This window comes from Phyllostomus discolor, chromosome 3, assembly GCF_004126475.2.
Source record: "Phyllostomus discolor isolate MPI-MPIP mPhyDis1 chromosome 3, mPhyDis1.pri.v3, whole genome shotgun sequence".
NCBI lineage: Eukaryota > Metazoa > Chordata > Mammalia > Chiroptera > Phyllostomidae > Phyllostomus > Phyllostomus discolor.
The window spans coordinates 154,608,832-154,631,527 of NC_040905.2; the positions used below are offsets into that span (position 1 = coordinate 154,608,832).

At 35.1% G+C, this 22,696-nt stretch overlaps 1 protein-coding gene across 5 annotated transcripts in view; it reads left to right on the forward strand.

The window, feature by feature from the left end:
• Positions 1 to 22,696, forward strand: part of MPDZ (multiple PDZ domain crumbs cell polarity complex component) — a 162,494-nt gene that overhangs the window by 76,120 nt on the left and 63,678 nt on the right. For 4 of the 5 annotated variants that reach the window (XM_036021592.1, XM_036021593.1, XM_028509049.2 and 1 more), the window contains 9 exons: positions 3,596 to 3,705; positions 5,865 to 6,011; positions 6,880 to 7,044; positions 7,407 to 7,592; positions 8,734 to 8,943; positions 11,505 to 11,621; positions 13,866 to 14,033; positions 21,355 to 21,639; positions 21,888 to 22,011. In XM_036021592.1, the coding sequence (XP_035877485.1) occupies positions 3,596 to 3,705; positions 5,865 to 6,011; positions 6,880 to 7,044; positions 7,407 to 7,592; positions 8,734 to 8,943; positions 11,505 to 11,621; positions 13,866 to 14,033; positions 21,355 to 21,639; positions 21,888 to 22,011 (1,512 nt within the window). The remainder of the gene's footprint in view (positions 1 to 3,595; positions 3,706 to 5,864; positions 6,012 to 6,879; positions 7,045 to 7,406; positions 7,593 to 8,733; positions 8,944 to 11,504; positions 11,622 to 13,865; positions 14,034 to 21,354; positions 21,640 to 21,887; positions 22,012 to 22,696) is intronic. The other variant, XM_036021594.1, reaches the window with a different exon arrangement.

The window sequence follows — 22,696 nt, forward strand, 5'->3', positions numbered from 1 at the left end:
CTAGCTATGCCTCCATCTTGGCTGGAAGTCAATTCATGAAACAGTTTTATTGAAACATTGTAGTTCTTTAAAATATCTACTACTTCATTATTAAATTCTTTGCTTTTTACTTGAAATTTTTATTTTAAAGCAGTATTTGTATTTGCGAATATATCCTGGCAGTGAAATGTGTAAGATTCACACATGTTGATAACATTCTACCATTATTACACTGTTAGGTGAGGAAATTATTTAGGCTGACATGAATTATCAGGAGTGGGGGGAAAGGGTAACAGTATTCAAAGCACAAAGCCTAAGATAGTAAGTGGGGGTGGGGTTGGGGATGGGAGATTGTTGTGGAGACTCAGACCATCTACTTTTCTTTAGAGAATATGCATATGCATATGTAGAAGGATTAGACAGGAGAGGCTTTAGACTCAGAATCAAGGCTCCCAAATTACTTTTTAAAAAAAAATTTAGTAAAACTTTATTGTTGTTCAAGTACAGTTGTCTCCATTTTCCCACTACCACTTTCCCCTGCCCCACCCACCCACACCTCCCACCCTTAATCATCCTCACCTTTGGCTTTGTTCATGGGTCCTTTATACCTGTTCCTTGATGACCTTTTCCCTTCTTTCCCCTGTCATCCCCCTTCCCCTCTGGTTACTGTCAGTTCTTTATTTTGATGTCTCTGGTTATATTTTGCTTGTTTGCTTATTTTGTTGATTAGGTTCCACTTATAGGTGAGACCATATGGTATTTGTGTTTCACCACCCTGCTTATTTCATTTAGCAAAATGCTGTCCAGTTCCATCCATGCTGTTGCAAAGGGTAGGAGCTCCTTCTTTCTTTCTGCTGCGTAGTATTCCACTGTGTAAATGTACCATAGTTTTTTGATCCACTTATTTATTAATGGATACCTAGGTTGCTTTTATCACTTGGCTATTGTAAATTGTGCTGCTATGAACATTGGGGTGCATAGGTTGTTTTGAATTGGTGTTTCAGGATTCTTAGGGTGTGGTCTCAGCAGGGGTATTGCCAGGTCAAAAGGCAGTTCCATTTTTAGTTTTTTGAGAAAATTCCATACTGCTTTCCACAGTGGCTGCACCAGTCTGCATTCCCATCAACAATGTACTAGGGTTCTCTTTTCTCCACATCCTCGTCAGCACTTAATGCTTGTTGATTTGGTTATGATGGCCATTCTGAGTGGTGTGAGGTGGTATTTCATTGTGGTTTTAATTTTTATCTCTCTGTTGGCTAATGATACTGAGCATCCTTTCATATGTCTCTGGGCCCTCTGTATGTCCTCCTAGGAGAAGTGTCTGTTCAGGTCCTTTGCCTATTTTTTAATTGGATTTTTTATCTTCCTGGAGTAGAGTCGTGTGAGTTCTTTATATATTTCGGAGATCAACCCTTTTCTGAGATATCATTGGCAAATATCTTTTCCCATGCAGTTGGTTCACTTTTTATTTTGTTGATATGTTCTATAGCCATGGAGAAGCTTTTTATTTTGATGAGACCCCATTTGTTTATTCTTTCCTTTATGTCCCTTGCTCTAGGGGACATATCAGTGAAAATATTGCTGCATGGAATATCTGAGATTTTCCTGCCTATGTTCTATAGGACTTTTATGGTATCATGACTTATATTGAAGTCTTTTATCCATCTTGAGTTTATTTTTGTGTATTGTGTAAATTGGTGGTTGAGCTTCATTTTTTGTTTGTAGGTGTCCTGATATCCCATCACCATTTGTTGAAGAGGCTATTTTTACTTCATTTACTGCTTCTGTCCCCTTTGTCATCACATACTAATTGACTATAGAGGCTTGGCTTTATGTTTCACCTCTCTGTTTTGTTCCAATGATCTATGTGTCTGTTCTTATGCCAGTACCAGACTATTTTGATTACAGTGGCCTAGTAATATAGTTTGGTGTCAGGTATGGTGATCCCTCCTGCTTTGTTCTTCTTTCTCAAGATTCAAGGAGTCATTTGACCCCTCAGTAAAATCAGAAGACTGCACTTTAGGATTTTTTTAAACATGCCTAAATCTTGTCTTGGGGCATTTGGGAGAGGGGGAGATTGGAGAGTTGTTAACTGTAGGTTGTGATTGTATGGAGACACATTTCAGATTTTTTTATCAGTAGCATAAGGTTCCCCACTTTTTGCATTCAGAATCCCACCCTGCTTGAATTACTTCCCACCTTTGTAAGGACAGCAGAATCAGAGAAAAGGGGTTTGGGAGGGGATAGGACTCTAAGCTGACTCTCCTCTTTCTAACCCTTATCAGGTTGAAAGGGTCTACATAACCTTTGTTATCCCTGTGTCATAGTTATCCTTCTCTGGACTGAATTTACTTTTAAAAAGAAAATACTCATTTGGGTGGACTACTTTCTAAATTAAAATGTATATACATATATATTTTACTGTTTTCAATTTCTCAAGGAGAAACCAGATCACTTTATTAAATTAAGGCATAACAAATTTGCAAAATGGGCCTGGAGTGAAAGCTCATTATTCCGTTGTAGAGGAGGCAGTTAATTAAAAAATCTGAATTTTAGAACACTCTTTAAATTTGAAATTTGAATGTTAAAAGGGATATTAAAATATTAATTTAGAGTATGCTTTGTGGAGATTTTTTAAAAGACAACTTTTATAACCTGACGGGTGTGGTTCAGTGTGTTGTACATCATACCACAAACCAAAAGGTTTCAGGTTCAATTACCCATCAGGGCACATGCCTATGTTGCAGGCCAAGTCCGTGTGCAGGAGGCAACTGATTTATGTTTCTCTCATACATCAGTGTTTCTCTCCTTTTCTTTCTCCCTCATTCCCCTCTCTCTAAAACTAAATAAAATCTTTAAAAACAAATGTCCTCAAGTGAGGGTAAAAAAAGTAGATAGGCTTTATGAATAATAAATATGATGCAATATGGAACTCTTTGAATATGACTTGCAAATTCTTTTCAACCAGTTTCTTACTTTAGCTAAATATTTTAAGTTAATTTTGTTTAGTGATTTTCTTTCAAAAATTTTTTTATTTTCCTTTTGCCAATTAGTGCAAACCAATTATGGGCTTTTATTTTAATGTGCATTCTCAGTTTTTTATTTTTCCTTATTTTATTTGCTCATTGTACATGGAGTTGCATATCTTATTTGTTCGTTTCTTTTACTTGCCTCTTTTTGCTAAGGTGCAGCATGATCCTTCTTTACTCTGTAGAACCAAATAAAAGTGAAATAGGTAAACCAACATGAAAGGTAGCATGTATTTTACTAGTGTCACCAAAGGACCACCCAGTGAAACCTGGAGTCATCCGGGGCCCTCATTTTTTTAAGTAAATGTTAGATTGTAAATAAATACTTCAACGGAAATATAGTAAAGGCTTAAAAATAGCCTCTTAAAAGAGAATAGTGTTGGAACATAAGGATGATAGGGTTCTAAATTAAATTATTAAAATATGTAGAGAAACAGAGTAACTCATATATTGGACGATGAGTTAGACTTTGTATAATAGACAAGTTCTGATCCCTGGTATAGAATGTTAAAGTTTTTTAAAAAGAGTGTTAAAATGAGGATAATTGTTGTAGTTTGTCACTAACTTACTTGTTTTGACGATTTTAGGTTATCCATTACTGTTAGCTGAGATAGAAGAAGTAGAAGACACACAACAACAGGAAGCTGCCCTGCTGGCAAAGTGGCAAAGGATTATGGGAATTAATTATGAAATTGTGGTAGGTTACTTTACCCTCCCTAACTTCCTTACTTATAACTGTATTTAGCAGGAAGTTCATGAGAGCAATAAAAACCATAATCAAAGAGAGTCTTTGAAAAGTAGTAGTTGCACCGGACTGTTTTTGGAGTGCTGAATGTGCTGATTCAGGTATTAAAAAATTCAGGTTGGAGAAAGAAAGTTGGATAGTAACCAAGGAACTGAAATGAATGGGATGAAGTTTTAGAATTCATAATTTATCAATGTTTTAATATTTCTGACTGTAGTATACCTTATATAGATACAGGGAGGTTTTTATCCTGATTCTTAAACTTGGGATTTATAGAAAGAATCATAAAAGAATAATAGCAGTTATTTAAAGATTAAAGAAAAATAAATTATGATTTGTATATAAAATTGTAAAGACTTTTTCCTACTCTCTATCACACTCATGAATTTACTTTCCTTGAGAAGTTTATTTCTACGTGCTTTTTTTCGTATAACTTATGCCATATTGAGTGTTTTATGTTTATTAATATAGTTTGCATAACCATTATAGCAGTTGTTGTTGGCATCCTAAAAAGATTTAACAAAGGTGACACAAATTATCAATCTTTAGGTATACAGCAAATTTCAGGGATTTCAAAAGGAAAAATGTAGTACTAGGTTAGGTAGAATTTCTCTTATTGCTTATAATGTTTAAATAACTTCAGATTAGAAGAGATAAAAGAAAATAGATTCATATAATATTCATAACTAGCTTTTATTGAGCTTTGTGCCAAGCAGTGTTCTTCATGTTTCGTTTAATCCTCATGACAACGATCTTTTTTTTTAAACACTCAAGACAGTTAACAGACAATTAAGAAATGAGTACAGCTGTTACTACCATTTTAAATCAAGTCAGGGAAAAATACAGGAAGGTCCATCTTAAGTGTGGTTAACATAACATGAAAAGAAAGTTGAGGAACTCCTCCTGCGGGGTAGGCTGGCACATAGCTGAGACTGCACTTCTGGGATGGTTGAATAATGAACGGAACCCTTGGACCTGCCGCTTTGTTAGCAGTGTTAGAGACTGGGAACTTTTCATAGGCTTCATGCACATTGCCTCTGGGTGGCCCTCACAGTGTTACCTGTCTGTCAAGGGCACGTCTGAGGTGTATGAAAGAACTGAACTATTTATTGGCCCTCAACAAAGGTAAGTTAGACTGGGATCCAACTTTAAATTGCTGTCTGTAGTTTACAGCACAAACCTAATCATAGGAGCGGTGGTATAGTGGAGAGGAGGGTCGATGGACATTACTTGGGAACCTGGGGGTCTGCTCAGAGGAAGAGTTGTCTGCAATGGGTTTTTAGGAGTGAGAAGGTTCCATCCAGCGTTTGATTTCAAAGTCAGATGAGGTAGTTTCTGATAATAGCCCTGCACACATTACCACTAAGATGTGAAAGAGATCTTTTGTAATTAAGCAGCATTTTTCTCAGTCTCTCTATCCCCAGTTTCCTTAACTGTAAAATACAGGGATGAAATAGGTCATCTTTAGTATACTTCCAATTTTCCAATCTTAATGTTACAACGAATGGAGTCTTTATGAAAATGGGTGATTTCCTAACATTCTTCATTATTTTGTGTGTATCATAGGAAATAGGAAGGTCATTCCCCTGTTTTAAGCTTTGATTTGATTTTGAAGACAAGTGTTGTCCCTCTAAACAGTGTAAGCGAGGTCTGTGGGCTATAGGTTCAATCTGCTTAGGTTCACAGCTCTTTTCCAGCTGTTCACTGACTGTGGTTAAGGTAACTCTCTGAATCTCACCTGCCTAATCTGGGAAACAAGGATAGAAATTGGATCTACGAGAAGTAAATGAGGTAAACTGTGTAAGGGGGTTAGCACAGTCCCTGGCACATAGTAAATGCAAAGTGTGCATTTTCTAGACTGCTGTTATCTGTAGACATGGCAAATTTCCTTGGGTTTTTTGCTTCTTGCCTCTTCCTTTTGGTTTCTGTTGGTTCATGAAACTGATAGATATTAGTACGCTTCCAAAGACAAAGCTCCAAAATTTTGCAGCTTTCCAATAAGGTTTCTGAAGCTTTTGTGAGAAAGTTGACTTGTTTTGAGTAACATAAAATGCATACATGAGAATTTAAAAAATGAAAGAATATTATAATTGTGATGATTTTTCTTTCAGGTGGCCCATGTGAGCAAGTTCAGTGAGAACAGCGGGTTGGGGATAAGTCTGGAAGCAACAGTGGGACACCATTTTATCCGGTCTGTTCTACCAGAAGGTCCTGTTGGACACAGTGGGAAGCTTTTCAGTGGAGATGAGCTGTTGGAAGTAAGGAGCTGTACCATTGTCCTCTTCTGCCCCAGCTAAGATTCTTACAAGGCTGCGGGAGGCTTCATGTGGTGAATAAGCAAGTTCTTATTATAAATGTCTCCTCCGAAGGGTACTTTAGAGAGATCTACAATTAAAATTCCACCCAAAGCAGAAAATTCAAATCCATATTTTTACATTGATTTTCAGACCTAGTTTCACGCTGAGTTTATTTTTCTGTTTTAGGTCCAGAAAACTACAAAAAATTCTTTAATTTTTTTAAACATATTGTCAACTTTTAGAATATACATTTACATATTTCAAAATCACAAAGAATGAAAAGCTTTACAGTAAAAGCCTCTTTCCTGTCCAATTCACTCAGTTCCATCAGCCTTCAATAGTTAACTACTCTTACGTTTGTTTCTGAGCAACCTTCTGGATACTTTTAATGCAAAAACAAGAAAGTTTCAATGTATTCTTTTGCCCCACTTAAAAAAATGTGCTAGTGCACACTCTGCACCATTTTCCATTTTGATTTTTTTTCACTTAATAATAGTATAAAATGTCAGTTTTTAAAATAATTTCTTTTTCTTTTCATCATTTGGGAAAGTTTTTATTAACTCTTCTTTTCCAAACTGCTACACTGGCAGATTAAATGCGGATGGAAGCTAGTGATTTATCCAAGAGTGCCTTAGAAGGTGCGATTCCAGTAAGACTCTACTTGCATGTAAATTGCTTTTGATAGTGTTATTACAAATATAACTGTAGTTCTGAGCACAGCAGAACTATGGTAATAGTAAAATTTATATTTATTTAATGGAAACTTGTTTTTAAAAGAATGTTGATGTTATGAAATGTTATTTCTTGGACAACTTATCATTTGCCACAGGTGAATGGCATAACTTTGCTTGGGGAAAATCACCAAGATGTGGTGAATATTTTAAAGGAATTGCCTATAGAAGTAACCATGGTGTGCTGTCGCCGAACTGTGCCACCTGCCACCCAATCAGAATTGGATAGCCTGGACTTATGTGACATTGAAATAACAGAAAAGGTATTGGGAATGTGGATATGAGACTAATCTGAATATATAATAAAAAGCCTACATTTCATTAATGAAAAAAGTGAAGATCACTCACAGTCATGGTGCTGAGATGTAACCCTTGTATATTTGTATATAAGGTCTTTGAACCATACATTTTTAATTCCCGTTACATGTTAGGTATTACTTCTAGTCTAACAGTTTTCAGTAATTATGACGTTCATCCCTAAAGGTTTCCTGATAAGCTGTTGCTACTCTTATTTGAGAGTATTTTGTTCTGGAAAGAGGCTGAGAATCTCCCTTTTTTTTTGTAGTGTTATGTGTATCTGCTAATCTAGTGCCTCTGAAATAAGAGCTGTCTTGTCTATTACCAGCCTCATATAGATCTAGGCGAGTTCATCGGGTCTTCGGAGACAGAGGATCCTGTGCTGGAGATGACTGATGTGGTTCAGAATGCACAGAAGGTTCAAGGACCTTTGGCCATGTGGGAGGCTGACATTCAGCACATCGAGCTGGAGAAAGGGAGCAGAGGACTTGGTTTTAGCATTTTAGATTATCAGGTAAATATACCCTACTTTTAACAAAAATTTCAATGAAGATAATATATACTAATGATATATTGTTAGTAGTAGAGAAAAAGGAGATAATATTTCAATCGTCAAAGACATTTTCTTGTTTTTATAAATCTTTTAAAATAGTAATTTATATGATTCATTGGTTATCATAAAGGATTTCTTTTTAACATTGCATTCATTGAGTTCTTTTACATTTCACTTCTTGTGGATTTGAAGAACATGCAGAGTACATTTTAGGAATATTGTAGGAATATTTTTTGACATTTGGGAGTATGTCCAAACTATTTGTAATTCTATGCACTAATGGTTCATATTTTAATGATAAGAAAAAAAGTATCACATACTTACTGCTTTTGTCTGAAGTGAAGAATAGATGTATAATCAGTTATATTATTAATTCTAGCATTTCTATTATTTGAGTAAGTTTATGAACAAACTTAAATTGTTCACATGGGACCTGCATCCTTACGTCTTGTCCTGTTGTGTGTAGCTGAGGAGATGCTTTGGATGGTCAGATGGACGCAGCTGTTGCTCCTCATTAATTAATACTGAGCCAGACGCTGTCTCCGATGACTCCTGGGGGTTCTGTTGTTTGCAGTCCTGATTCTGGAGCCTTGTGCTGATATTAAGGTTGCTGTATATGTTACAGTGCATCACCAAATTCTTTATGGCCTCCTTTTATATTTCCTTATTTCAAAAGGTGTCCCTTGCCATGTTCAGTTTACTCACATCTACTGACGTTCCAGAACAGTTATATCCTATTTACCAAATGCTGATTTTTAGTAATTCATATATCTGATATCTGTCTAGCCTCAGATGATAGTTATAAAATATGACAATTTATCAAAAGTTAAAATTCTCTCAAAGTTATATGTAATTTGAAAGGTTGATGCAGGAATGGTGACAAGTGAGGGTTCCTTGTTTAGGGTGAACTCTTCCTAAACTCTAAAACAGAGGTAACCCTTAGCCCAGATAATTCATTAGAAGTATTAATGAAATTTCTTTTAAAGACACCTGAAATAATTACTCATCCATTATAGCTCGGGGAATCAAGGGCAACTTGTAAAAATATTTTCAGTGTAAAATAGGTCTGCCTTCTCTTTTCTTTTCTTTTCCCTTCTCTCAGGATCCAATTGATCCAGCAAGCACTGTGATCGTAATTCGTTCTTTGGTGCCTGGTGGCATTGCTGAAAAGGATGGACGACTTCTTCCTGGAGACCGACTCATGTTTGTCAATGAGGTTAACTTGGAAAACAGCAGTCTTGAAGAAGCTGTGCAGGCACTGAAGGGTGCACCGTCAGGAATTGTGAAAATAGGAGTTTCCAAGCCTTTACCAGTAAGAATTTGGATTTTACTGATTCCTTTTTATATTTGCAAACAAAATGGTTTACTGTTAGTTTCATATGTTCATATGATTGAATCATGACTTTTTGGTACTTTTTATCACCATGGTTATGGCTCCAAGAGAGTAAAGATTTAATTTTGATTGTTTTTAATGATGAAATAAAACAGGAGGTTCAGAAATAAATTTACAACATTGTTTTGTACTTCATTTTTTACCTTTTTTAGTTGATAATAATGTCATGATGATGCAGAATGAAATATTTTCAAAGAAATGTGCCATCAAATATCTGTACCAAGTGGAATATTAGAGAAATTAATAGCATCAACAACCGTTAATTGATTAGGAATCTTTAATTAGTGTGGGATAAAGTAGACTCTCTGTAAAGTGGCTTTAGGTCCTACATTCTGTCGATTTCAACACATTTTTTTAATCTAATTACTGCAAAGCAAGAAATTGAACTTTCCAAAATGGGTTCATCAGCTTGTGACTCTCCCCCTGGGGGTTATAGCCCTCATGTCATTAATTACTGCAACAGTGAAAATAGCTAATGACAGACTACATGTCAATATGTTCATTAGGTATAGTGATTGCAACATAGCACTTATGACTGAATTGAAGTGAAATATTGGAGACATTGTCTTTGTGAGATTATTTTAGCTTATAAAATATAGTTTAAAGTGAAAGGGCAAATATACCCTCTCTTAAAGAAACACAAACACATGGACATATTTGCATAAACATCTAATAAAAATTTGTTGTCTTTGTCAAATGAGTTCAAACAGTAAGCTTTGTCAATATACAGGGTCCAGCACAAATAAAGCCCCTGTTTTACTAAAAAATCTTTTATTGCAAAATCATAAGCATGCAATTCTGTAACATAACAAGATCACACTCATAACATATGGCATTTTAGGTGAAATGTTCAAATTAAAACTATAAATTATTACAGTCACATTATTACCCTATCAACCCCACTCAAGCAGGCATTACTTCTGCTGGACCCTGCATTTTATTTAAGGTTTTATTTATTTACTTTTAGAGAGAGGGGAAGGGAAGGAGAAAGAGAGGTAGAGAAACATCAGTGTGTGGTTACCTCTCACTCTCCCCCATATTGGGGACTCAGCCCTCAACACAGGCATGTGCCCTGACTAGGTATCAAACTGGCAGCCCTTTGGTTCTCAGGCCTATGCTCAGTCCACTGAGCCACGCCAGCCAAGGCTGGACCCCAGTGTTTTAAATGTTAATTAATTTTTTTTGTTCTTCACTTTCTACTCCACAAAGAATTGGTAACATATGAAAATATATTTACGAAAACTGAAAGAGGGAGAGAAGGGAAGAAGGAAAATAGTTTCACCTAACTAACCTGAAATCAAATCAGGATTAAAGAAATCAGAAGATCCATACAAAGGGGAATATAAGAATGAAGATAGGTCATTATAGGACTCTACATACACAGGGTGGGGAAAAATTGGTTTACAGCTTCTGTATGGAAAGTAATCAATAATTAATAAATAATAATGTAAGAATAAACTTTTGTGTTTTGCATACCCATGACTGTAAACCTACTTTTGTTCCACCCTGTGTATTAAGATTAACCATACATTTGATTCTGGTCTTTGTTAAGACAAAGAAAAATGGCGAACATGACTCTACGTGTTTTTTACTGCCCTTAGGAGAACTATGCCAGTTATGTGGAAACAGACTTTTTCTTGTCTTAGCTTGTTCTAAAATAAATTTGTCTTACGAGAATATTTGCTATTTCAAATTCAATATGCATTGCATTAATGTGATAAATATCTTTTATATAAGGTGAGGTTTACTATAAGCTTGTGTAAAAAAGAAGAGAAAGTTTTTTTCTAAAATACTTCTGCATGTATTGATGATGCAGGGTAATGATACAGGCATTACAATTATCTGAGTATGCTAACATTTCATTTGAGGCTGGAACAGGAATGTTAGGTTTCCTGTTAGTATGATCAACGTTATAATATAATAGCTCAGGATGCAATTTAAGTAGATGGCATGCATATAGTTTTTTGGTTTTTGCCTTTTGCTTTTTAAAGGCCATGCTAAATTGAGAGACTTCATTGTAGAGTTCACTAACATTTCTTGTCAAGTAAAATTGCGTTCCTTAAAGTAATGTCCTAGTAAGGCATGACACAAGTTGATTCTTTTGCAATTCTTTTATGTTTTAATACATAAAAGTTGCCTTATTTAGCCAGAATATTTGCCAGGTAAAAAGTTGAACAGGAGATTATTATAAAAAAATTGTTAATTTTGATAATCTTATATAAGAAGAATCAAAAAATCAGTTGAAAGGGATTCTCCTCTAACAGATGATATTGGTATTGCAATAAGTATCCTCATTGTATCTTAACAAAATTGTTAAATATAAATATCATATTTTATGCTTGTCATTCTATGTTGAAGTCATATGGTATCATTTGAAAACTTTCCCATATTTTCTTCTTCTCTTCTTTTTCTCCTGTCTCCCTCTCTCCTTTCTTTTTCATGATTTCATCCTCCAACACTAAGTTTCATTCTCCCTGCAGCTCTCACCAGAAGAAGGTTATGTTTCTGCTAAGGAGGACTCCTTTCTCTACCCCCCACACTCCTGTGAGGAGGAAGGGCTGGCTGACAAAGCCCTCTTCAGGGCTGACTTGGCTCTGGTTAGTGGCCATGACTTACCAAGCTTTCTTTCAAAATTCTTATGTATTGTTTTTGCCTTTCAAAATATTCTAAAGTCTTACTATATTCCTTGTTCATTATGTTTTGGAAAACTAAACATTTTCTCATCAACTCCAATGGTTCTAAAAATTCAAAATGGGAATAAAAACAATCATATGTGAAAACTGTTGAAATGGTGAGGAAAATTTATTTAGCAAGGCATTATGTCAACAAGTAGAATTAATCTTTACATCATACTAGAAGTTTATCGGAGCACTTATTTGCTCTAATTGTATACCAGAGTATCTGTAGATACCCTTTTAATTGTTTCAGTATGTAGCCAGAAATCAGCATTTTGTCTACCTTTTGATCAGGTAATAGGTCTTCATGGGAATTATGTTAATATTATGTTAACACTTCAAAACTAGATAGTTTAGAATTCCATGGACTACATTAAATACTATGGTTTAAACGTATTCAATAATAGCCAGCCATAGAAAATTCTTTTTGAAATACTGCAGGTCACAGATACATCGTTGTCTGAAAGTGCCCCGAGAAATCATTTCTTCCCTAGAATTGTCATGGCTTTCTTGAATCTCCTTAGATGACTACCAATCAAAAAGAAGAGTAGTCTCACTTTTCTGTGAGTTCAGCATCTTATGGTAGTATGTGTCCTTGGTTTTCTCCCTAACTAACTATATAATTTTACATTGTTCATTCAACTTCTCTGGATCCTGGTGTTTTTGTCTCTACAATAATTAAATAAATTGATTGTTGGGCTCTCTTTTAAGATTCTGAGTCATCAATGAAAGGTATGCAAACTGTTTTGAGATATTTTTCTTTAATGTTACTTAAAACAAGTATTTTTCTCTTATAATCCATGATCTGAGGCTTAGTTAATATTATCTATGTAGATAACAGATGTTAAATATTTTCTGTTTAGATTGTTGTACATAATGTACATACATAAAAGATAAATCGCCACACAGTTACTCGCTAGTGAGTTTGAACATGTATTGAAATACACAGAGACTGGTGGAAGGAAGGCTCGCTTGAGTATGGTTGGTAGGGTACGTGAATGTCTCACGTGAGATGGACAGCAATTTCAATATTTCACCTAAAATGTCATATGGTGTGCTTCAGTGTGATATTTTTATGTTACAGAATTACGTGCTTATGATTTTGTAATAAAAAAGGGGTGTTATTTGTGCTGGACTGTATTATTAGAGAAATTCATTTTGAAATGGCCCATCTGTTTTCTTGTCCTGTTTATACAAGAATGTGACTTGGTATAATGTTATATAATGCTTATAACTTTTCCTGGCTAAATGTGTAAGTTGAAATCACAAAGAAATAGAACATATGGGATTTTGCCAATAAAACAAAATATTGGTAATATTGGAGAAGGTAATATTAGAGAATACTTATGTCAGTTCTACCCATTCTAAGATGTAACAGTGAGTGAATTATAAGAACAACTTCAAGCTTGTCATGTCTTGATTCTTTCATTTGGTTTTCTACAGAAGATAGTCACAGGATTTTAGATAAGGCATAGTAAAATTCCCTACCACACTCTACATGGGTTTTCAAACAGTAGCAGTTTATAACACAGTTTTACCATGCCTAGATCATAACTGAGCACCTTGTGTGTTAGTGTGATTTCAGCAGGAAATGACAGATTTTTCTCTTTAGCTTCTGATGATCACCATCAAGCTCCAAGTTTGTAGCTTGAGTGGTTTTTAAATCCAGTTAAAGATAATTTAAACAAAATATGTTTTTAGTGAGATTTAGAAATAGATTGTTACCTAGTGGTGCTATTGAAGAAGTTTATTTTGGTTGAATAACCAAAAGGAAACCATGAGGAAAAGTGATGACCTCATTCATTTTATTACAAAATTCTAGGAGTTGAGCAGGTATTATTTAAAAGTAATGTAAAATAGAAAAAAAGCAAATATTTTTCTTAATTTATGAAACTGTTCAAACTTAGAATTGATCCAGGTCCTTTATTAATGGTTACCTTTAGCCCTTTATTGATGGAATAAAATAACCTTCAAGCCAACTTCCCTTGCAGATGGTGGGCATCCCTCTTCTATTGCATTAGTCAGTCTGTTATGCGGTAAAAAGGTTATATAGAAAACAGCATAGATAAGGAATGATTTCAGTATGCCTGTTAGTCTTAAGTGAAGACTTTGTCATATATGTAATAGAATAGAATTTTCAACTGATGCTATTGCTTTTATTCCTAGGTGGACACAAATGATGCTGACCTAGCAAATGAGTCTGCATTTGAGTCTCAGTACTCTCCTGATAATGACAGTATCTACTCTACACCAGCTTCTATTTTATCTCTTCATGGCAGTGCTTGTAGTGATGTCTTGAACTACGGCCCCTCCCTTCCATCATCTCCCCCCAAGGTACGAAGGAAATGTCATCTCATCTGTGGGAGAACCTTGTGTGTGGTTTTCCAGAGATCATTGTTTAGGGGAAGTCGAGCTATAGGAGTAACATGTCGGAGACATTATGTTTCTCAAATCATGGGTTCATTATCAGATTAAAGTGCAGTTTCCTTTAGGTAGTTTTGATTGGGTAACTCTTAGACTCATGGGGGCTATTTAACTCTACGGTCTGGATGCAGAGTGATAGACACAGTGGTTCAAAGCTTTGATTAAGATTTCATGTTACAAAGACAACCATGAAATGTATTTCTCCAATCTCATTTTTTAGCTGGACTTTCCCTAGTATACTTTGGGAAAATTACAATTATTTTCTTATTGGTTTTAAAACTGACTTTCATGAAAAGTTGGATAATAAAATATTTTTGTATTTAATATTTACTAGCTAAGTTAAACTTAATGCTGTCATATGTTTTTATATAAAATGATGCCAAAGAATACATAAAAATCATACTGTACAGCAAAGTATATTTAAGTCACTGGATGTGAATGAAGAATTAAGTTAGTTACTTTTTGTCATACCTGTGACATTTGCATTTTAGAAATAGATTGTTGACATAAATGCTCCAACTCTATTTTCTTGGTGACATGCCATAAAATGTTTAATAAGTAATATTTTAAAACCTAGTCAATGTTTTGGGTGTGAAATGGTATCTTATGATTTTAATTTGGGATTCCTGATTACTACTAGTGCCTTTTTAATACATTGGCCATTTGGGTTTCACTTCATCAATGGCCTCTTCATATTTTTTGACTGTTTCTTAATGGGTTGCTTATCTTTCTGTTGAGGTGTTGGCATTGTTTATATTTTTTCTATACAAAGCAATACAGTGTATTTTTATGAGTATATGTATGTATTTAAAAAACTAAAACTCTGTGGCAATGTTACTTTTCAACCTCAGGAAATAAGTTATTCTTAGAGAAAAAAGGAAGTATAGGAATGTAGCTTAATACATTGTATTATTTTAACTGGGCAGAGACTGAAGAAAATATGGCAAAATGTTATTATCTATAAATCTGAGCAAAAAAATCATATGTGGATATATTTTCTTTATTTTTCTACGTTGGAAATATCCCACAGATAACAATAAAAATTAAGATAAAAGCCTGGCCAGTAATTCTTTCTTAAATATATGAAATATGTATTTTCCACATAAATTCATTGGGAAGGAAATTTGAATGAGTTGGAAAGTATTTCATAGTAGGTCTAGCACAGATTTCCTCCTTTCCTGAATTAACAAGTTTTTGGGTTTTTTGGCCAGATATTGAAGGATTTTCTTTTATGTTCGAGGTACACCTGTTATCCTTGCAAATGATGCTGGGCAATCTTTTTGAATTGGTTCACAAGGTATAATCTTGAATGGAGCAGCTGCTCCTCTCACCACACCTGAGACTGTCTCTCTGACTGCATCCTGTCTGGACCATGTTCAGTCTTTCCTTGCCTCAGGGCTGGAAGCTGAGTTCATCTCCTAATGGAATCTCCTAATCCACAGCATAGCACAATTCTTGCCAGTGGGACAGATTGCATTGTTTAACTTTGTAATTGTTACTTAAAGGTATCACGCAATCTGCATACTGAGAAGTGCATATATTTTACAGGGCAAATGCTGGCTGTATGCAACACAACATATTGGCTTACTGAAGTCTGTTTGCCTCCTTTCTTTTTCTTTTTCTTAATTCCCAAGGAGTTTACTTTTTTGTGAAGCAAATTTTGGCAAGCTGGCTTATCAACTGAAATATTTAAACTACAAAACAACAAAGAACACATTAATGAGGGTGTTTTAAATCAAATTGTAAAACTCTTGTGTGCTTTTAGTTTTCTTTGAAAGTAGGACTATTCCTACAATGTGGTAAAACTCTGTTTTGGTTTTGGTTTTGTTTTCCGTAGCATCTTTTAGCATCTAGATATTTACTAGAAAATTGTGTGTAAATAAATAAAAAGTTAGATGATGCATTCATCTTTCTGTTTCTTTTCACAAAATTTACTTTAAAAAGACAGAATGGCAGTTTTGTTCTAGAATTTAGAATTGACCATTTTTCTTAAAGAAAAGTGAGCTCACATTAGGACTTTTTAACTGATAAAATAAGATTGTATAGCAGATGACTTTAAGTAAAACTAAGAATCCTCTATACTGATATGAAAAAGACAAAATAGAAGGTGAAGATCTCAGTGATTCCTCAAGTTCTTGACTTCGCTAAATATGTAATAATCTTGTAGCTAGAGTTGTGTCTGGTAGCGCCAGGTAGTTTTACCTTTCTCCTTACATTGATGCGAGGTCCTTCACTTTGGTCAGGTTTGCTAGAAGTTGTAGGAACTAGGTGCCCAGAACAGGAGCTCACCCTGAAGGGAGGGCTTACTCAGTGCAGAGCCTGGGCCCTGACCTCAGCTCAGACCCCAGAGGGCTGCAGCCCCATGCAGAGCTCCTCTGTACAAAACATTCCCATCAAGGAGCCTGTTTTGTTGTGTTTTTCTTTTTAAAGGAGTTTGCTTAATTTGATTAATTATCAGTTAAGGATTTAAGAGAAATAACCACTACTAAAAAATCTTAAAAATATAGCTGCTTCCATGCATTTGGATTAATAGAGGCAGGCCATTGAAAGGTGGATTTTAAAGGCAAAAAGCCAGTGGGTTTTTTTTTTCCTTTCTTACTGTTTTAGGTTTTAACTTTATGATTAATCTTTTTATACCCTTTTTCTTGTTCCTTCCAAAGACATAACAAATGCAGAAATAATTCTTTTCAGACTTAAATGCTTATAAACTTTTGTTTAAAAGATCAACATATCTTGGGAAAGAGGATGCTTTCATTTATTTTTTCCTATTTTGGCTTAAAAATATGCCCAATAAAGACTTAATAGCTGTGTAATGAGTCTCCCTTTCTCCTAATCCTCACCTGCAGGCCCCACCCTTCCTGGTGCACTCATGGTTCTCACTCGCTCCAGGGTTGACCAGTCACCAGTTTGGTGCCTGTCCTTCATTTCTGAGCTCTGGTACCTGTAGGAAATGCTGCTGATTCTAGTGAAAGTTGAAATTGATGTTTGTCAAGAGAGAAACTCCTTTTTGTACCTTGTACACCAAGCACAGCTAATGGAGTTTATGGTATATATATATAGATATATAGATATAGATATATAAATAGATACATATATATATATAATCTGTAGATATATAAATAGTTACAGATATATATATATATATAATCTGTTACGGTAGCAGTTAGGAATGAGTGGCCAGAGGGGAAATAAAGGCAGGGCCTTCAGCATTGCAATCTGACAAAAGAACTTAATACAGGAGGCTAAAAGCAAAGGAACATGTCTCTCACCCATTGACTCAGTAGTCCTGAGCCTGATTCAGTAAGACTGCCAGGCATTCTGAGCAACAAGCAAAGTTGTGATAGTGTAAGGGACAGGGAGGAGCCCTTGAAATTCTTTGTGTGTCATCTCCACTAGCTGGGAAAGAGAAAACCTTGGGACCGTGTATTTATTCCAAGGCCTGGAGGAGGAAGGAAGGGATCTACAGTGAGCAAAGAAAAAGCCCATAACACCACTTTGGTTAACTGCCTGCCTCTAGTCATTATGCAAAATGAACAAATGGAGTCTAGAGCAAAATAGGGATTCAGGCTAACAGACTGCCACACATACCTACGTTTGGGCAGTCAAGTCTCCCCTGGGAAAAGCTGGCACCACCTTTATCCATCAATCCACAAGTAACTCCCTCACCCCATCCTGCCAGCTATATAAGTCCTCAGAACAAAGGACCCTCTCTCCTGCCCTTTCTTGCTACATGGAGGGCCCCTGGCCAGCTAGCCTTTGGCCAGCAGGGTCAGGGAGTGGCTCTGGCCACCTGAGTGCTGGACATCTGTCCTCTTGCCACCCTTATTTTTGCTTACCCATTAGAACTTAGCACTAATAAATTTTGCTTGCATGCTAATAGGCTTGCTGATCTGTAATTCTTTACTGTGTCGGCAAGAACTGAGTTTCTCCCATAACAAATCCACCAGCCTTCACCTGTCATTTTGTAACATAAAATGTTACTGGCTTTACATTCATGTTTAAAATGTCTGGGGTTTTTTTAGGGGAGGGTTAGTATTAAAAACCTAATTAAATTACTGTAGTCAAATGATGAGAGTGATTGTGAAAATCTTAATGATAAAAATGGAAGCTCTCAAAGGTATAAAAGCTGTTGCCTTTTTGCTTAGTAAAGTTAGAATATAAACAATAAAGGAACCTAACTCAGAAAGAGTGTGGGAACAATGTAAGTTGCAATAGCTATGCTTGTAGTATATTTTTGAAAAGTAATAAGAAGACTTCTGTGGTCGACTGCTTATTGAAGGAAAGCAGGTTGTGTCCAGTGAAAGTTTAAGTATTAAGCTAGTCTATGTAAATATATTACCTGGGTAAATGATGTGCTCAAGTACAACCTTAGCTTATTCATTACCTTTAAGAAATAGACCTATTTTCAACTAAATTTGACATTTTTATTTAACCTTTCCCCCTTTTTTTTCTCCAGAGAACAAGCTATATCAAGTACAAGAACATATTGGGGTAGATTTTTGGTATCTCAGTTTCATTTAGATACTAGGTTGCAGTGAGAAATTATGGTTATTTTTGGACATATATGGGGAAAGAGCTGCTTTTATCTTTTTTATTTAATCTTTATTGTATTTTTTCATTACCATTTAATTCCCTAATATTCCCCTCCCCCAAACAATCACTGTAAGACTTTTAAAAATAAAACTCAGTTAGTTGTTCAGCAACCAGAAATGTTTCTTAAGTAGGCTTATGTTGTCTGCTGTGTTGATTAGCTCTTTCTTTTCTGTGCCTGTGTTAACTCCTTCATGAATAATGCATGGAAATTTGTTACAGGATTTACAGCAAACCCCAGCCAGCAAGGGCAGCTTGACCTCCTTCTGATGAAAAGTAGTTTTTATTGTTACCTTTATTTTTTGGAGTGGGAAAGCTGACTTATTGCTAATTATCATAATTAATTTAATAATACAGAAGCTAACCACTTTCTTTAGTAAGTACACTGTTATTTTTAATAGGACTAAAATGATCAAAGTTGGATATTGGAGCTAGCCGGTTATTGTCTAGGCTTTAGGAGTACAGAGGATGATACTTTCCTATCTTCTTTTCCTGAGGATTCTAAAGATGTTATCTGCTTGTTTGATGTTCCTGCTTTTCTCATTTCTTTGTCCCATCAATATGTTAAATCTAGAGAGATGAAAACTTTATTTGGGGAGAGGAGTGTAATTGTGTTGGAGCAACTGATTACCCACTTAGAACACATGAAGAGAGAGCCCTGTATCTCATACCACGCCCTAGATGGGTTACTAGAAACGTTCATCTACTTTGTGTAGAGGAAGGACTTACTGAACAACATATAAAACCCAGAATCACAAAAAAATTGACAAAATTTCATAAATTTCATGATTCTTGATTACATATAAAATTTAATTTCTGCATGTATAGATCATATGCAGACTTAAAAGAGAGTTAACAAGCTAGGAAAATATTTCCAGTATACATCACAATGACCTTATATTTGAAATATATCAATGATCACAATAATACCATCAGATAGAATCTTTGATAACGTATACAAAGAGAGTGTTCACAGGAGGCATACAAATGGCATGTCCTCACTACTTGTCAGGGACACATGTATTAAAACCCTAAAACACGAATGCATGTATTTCTTACAACTCAAATTGCCAAGCTAATTTACAGTTGTGAAGATTACTTAATAGGTACTCTAGTGTTCCCTTTTTGTGAGAGAAGATTGGTAGACCATTTGGCAGTATATGTGTGCATATCATTTTAAGTGTGTGTATCATTTGAACAACTGCTCTAATTGTAGAAGTTCATCCTGAATAAATTTCCACAGGTACACAAAGATGTTGAATAAAAATATCAGCAATGGCTAACAATTGTGGGGCATTTTCTGTTAAATTAGGCATGTTTTTAGTATTTTGTGGTATTAACTCTCTCTGTCCTCCCAACATCCTGTAACCAGGTCCTGTTATTTTCCCTAATTAATAGACGAGGGAACCAAGACATGGAGTATATTTAAGTAACTTGTCAAAGCTCAAAGAACTAACTGATGATGGAGTCAGCACCTGAACTGAGGCAGCGTGGCTCCAGAGTCTGCACTCCAGTCTTTCATACTTAGGAGTGTTTCGTAACCATAAAAAGACTGAAGTTGGATTTTATTCATTGACATGGGAATCTCTTATTAAAGATACTTCAGAAAAGCAAGTAAAAACCTACTGGGTAGCGTATGGTTCAGTTTAGGTTTTAAAAATGAAGTATATGTGCTTGGATGTGCAAGTGTGTGCATTTGGAATTACATATATCAAGTGAATTTTTTAAATGTAATTGATAAACACACAACTGAAGCCAGCTACTTTCACTGGGGAAAGGACCAGAAGTAGGAGCCACAAAGGAATACTTTAATATAGTGTGCATATATCTGAATGGCTTTAATCTTTTCTAATGATAATGTAGTCACACCCTACTCTTATACTTTAAAAATATCAATCAAAGAATTGAAGAGAAAATTGTAAGTAGATACCTGGGTATATGTATGAGTAGATTTATAGAATTTAGAGTTTAGGGAATTTTAGAAATTAACATAAAGCAAAAAGAAGTTCTGTGATGTACAGATTGCTAATGAGACAGCCTGGGTTAGAACATACATCTTCTAATGGGTTAGAATAATATCCATTCTTAGCATTTCTTCTGTTATATCTTGCATAATATTGTGAAAATTTTCCCTACACTAATATGAAGTGTGGCTTTCTGTTCTTTTCCTAAATACCTATAAATGTTAAAATAATTTTCTCTAGAAGGTTCTCGTTAATCTGAATCAATTAATGTCATTCTCTGTATGCTTTTGGTCTTGTGATACTTAGGAACTCAAGCTCATTGGAACTAAGACTTGGAAATATAAATTACTTGCTTTCCCATGTACATTGAACACAAGTGATGTTATTTGTGAATAGAACATACTTTTATATCTAAATGATCTCATATACTGTACATTGTGCAGTATAACTCAGCAGAACATAAGATGTATGATTGCAGGAAATACATTGAAAAGCATTTATAAAAATAAAGGTATATGCACGTCACCTAAGTGAAGAATTTGTATGTTTGCTAATGTTTTTAAGTACTGAACAATTACATTGAGGGTTTTTTTTCCAGTAAATAGTGTTCATTAAGAAAGGATCATACATTGATGTAATTCTGGCCATAATTTTTTATTTTTTTCTTTAATAATCAGGATGTTACTGAAAATTCTTCAGATCCAGTACTTGACCTGCACATGTCCTTGGAAGAATTGTACACCCAGAGTCTCCTGCAAAGACAGGGTGAGAGTCCACCTTCAGGAGACTTGAGCATGAGGCCTGTTTCTGGCTTTACCATAAATGATTATGCGCCTGCAAATGCTATTGAACAACAGTATGAATGTGAAAACCTGAGAGTGTGGACTGAATCTCACCTCCCAAATGAAGTTATATCAAGTGCAGAACTTATTTCTCCTCTGCTACCTGATTCAGCTGGAAAGGTAATGTCTTAAAGATATGGTTTGTGTTAAACAATGAGGTTGAGGACAGTGCAGCACTCTGGCTAATCTATCTCCCCATTTGGAGATAGTGCTCTCCGGCCACAGAGATTGTTCAGAAGGCAACCTATGAACTTGTTTTTGTTACAGATTCTTGTTGAATAAGGCACAGTCAGTTAGAGAATATGTTGAAATCATACTCCAAAGTCTAGTTTTCCTTTTCATGTGACTTATTTTTTTCTCTCCGTCAGGGCTCTGAGTTCTTAAATCAACAGAACTCTCTGGCCTCTGCTGCTGAGTGTGTCATGCTTCACAATATGTCCAGAGAATCTTTTGAGAGGACTATTATTATAGCAAAAGGCAATTCTAGTCTAGGTAAGTTTCTTATTTTCCACACAAATCTTCCCAAACAAATTCCCTTGCAAAGAGGAAAAATTGAACCTGGCTTTGATATTTTGGGCTATAGATAAGAAAATAGATGTTATAAATATTCCTGTAGTTTTTATGGTTTCTTTTTTGGTGTGCTCATTATTTTTTCTGAAATGATGAACAGATTTGTTTAGTTCGGACTCGTTTAAATCCCTTACTCTCCTAATTATTTAAAAGTATTCAGTAGTCTCATTTACATTCAAGTAAAAGATATACGAATTGTTTGTGTATGAAACAGAAAATCAGAAAAGGAATTCTTAGAAAATGAAAAGTCAGCAATTTGGAGTTCTCAATTCTTTGGAAAAGCAAATTATTAGTTTCTTTGAATGTTACCAGTTATGCATAAGTCAGTTTGTATTTAATTTCTTTCATTCACTGAAAGAAAGACTAAAAAGACAGCCAGGTGTGCCACCACCAAAATATAAATGCAAGTTATAATAGTCCTTTCCAGGTGGCAGGATTTTTGTCCTTTCTTACCCATAAAAGGTTCCAGCTAGTTAATAATCATAAAGTCTTCAGAGTTGGGAAAAGCAGACTTCCTATAAAAATAAAATACTAATTACAACAACTAAAGCTATATTGAGGCAGAACACATTTGTTCCTTTTTTTTTTTTTGAGTTAAGCAGTCATG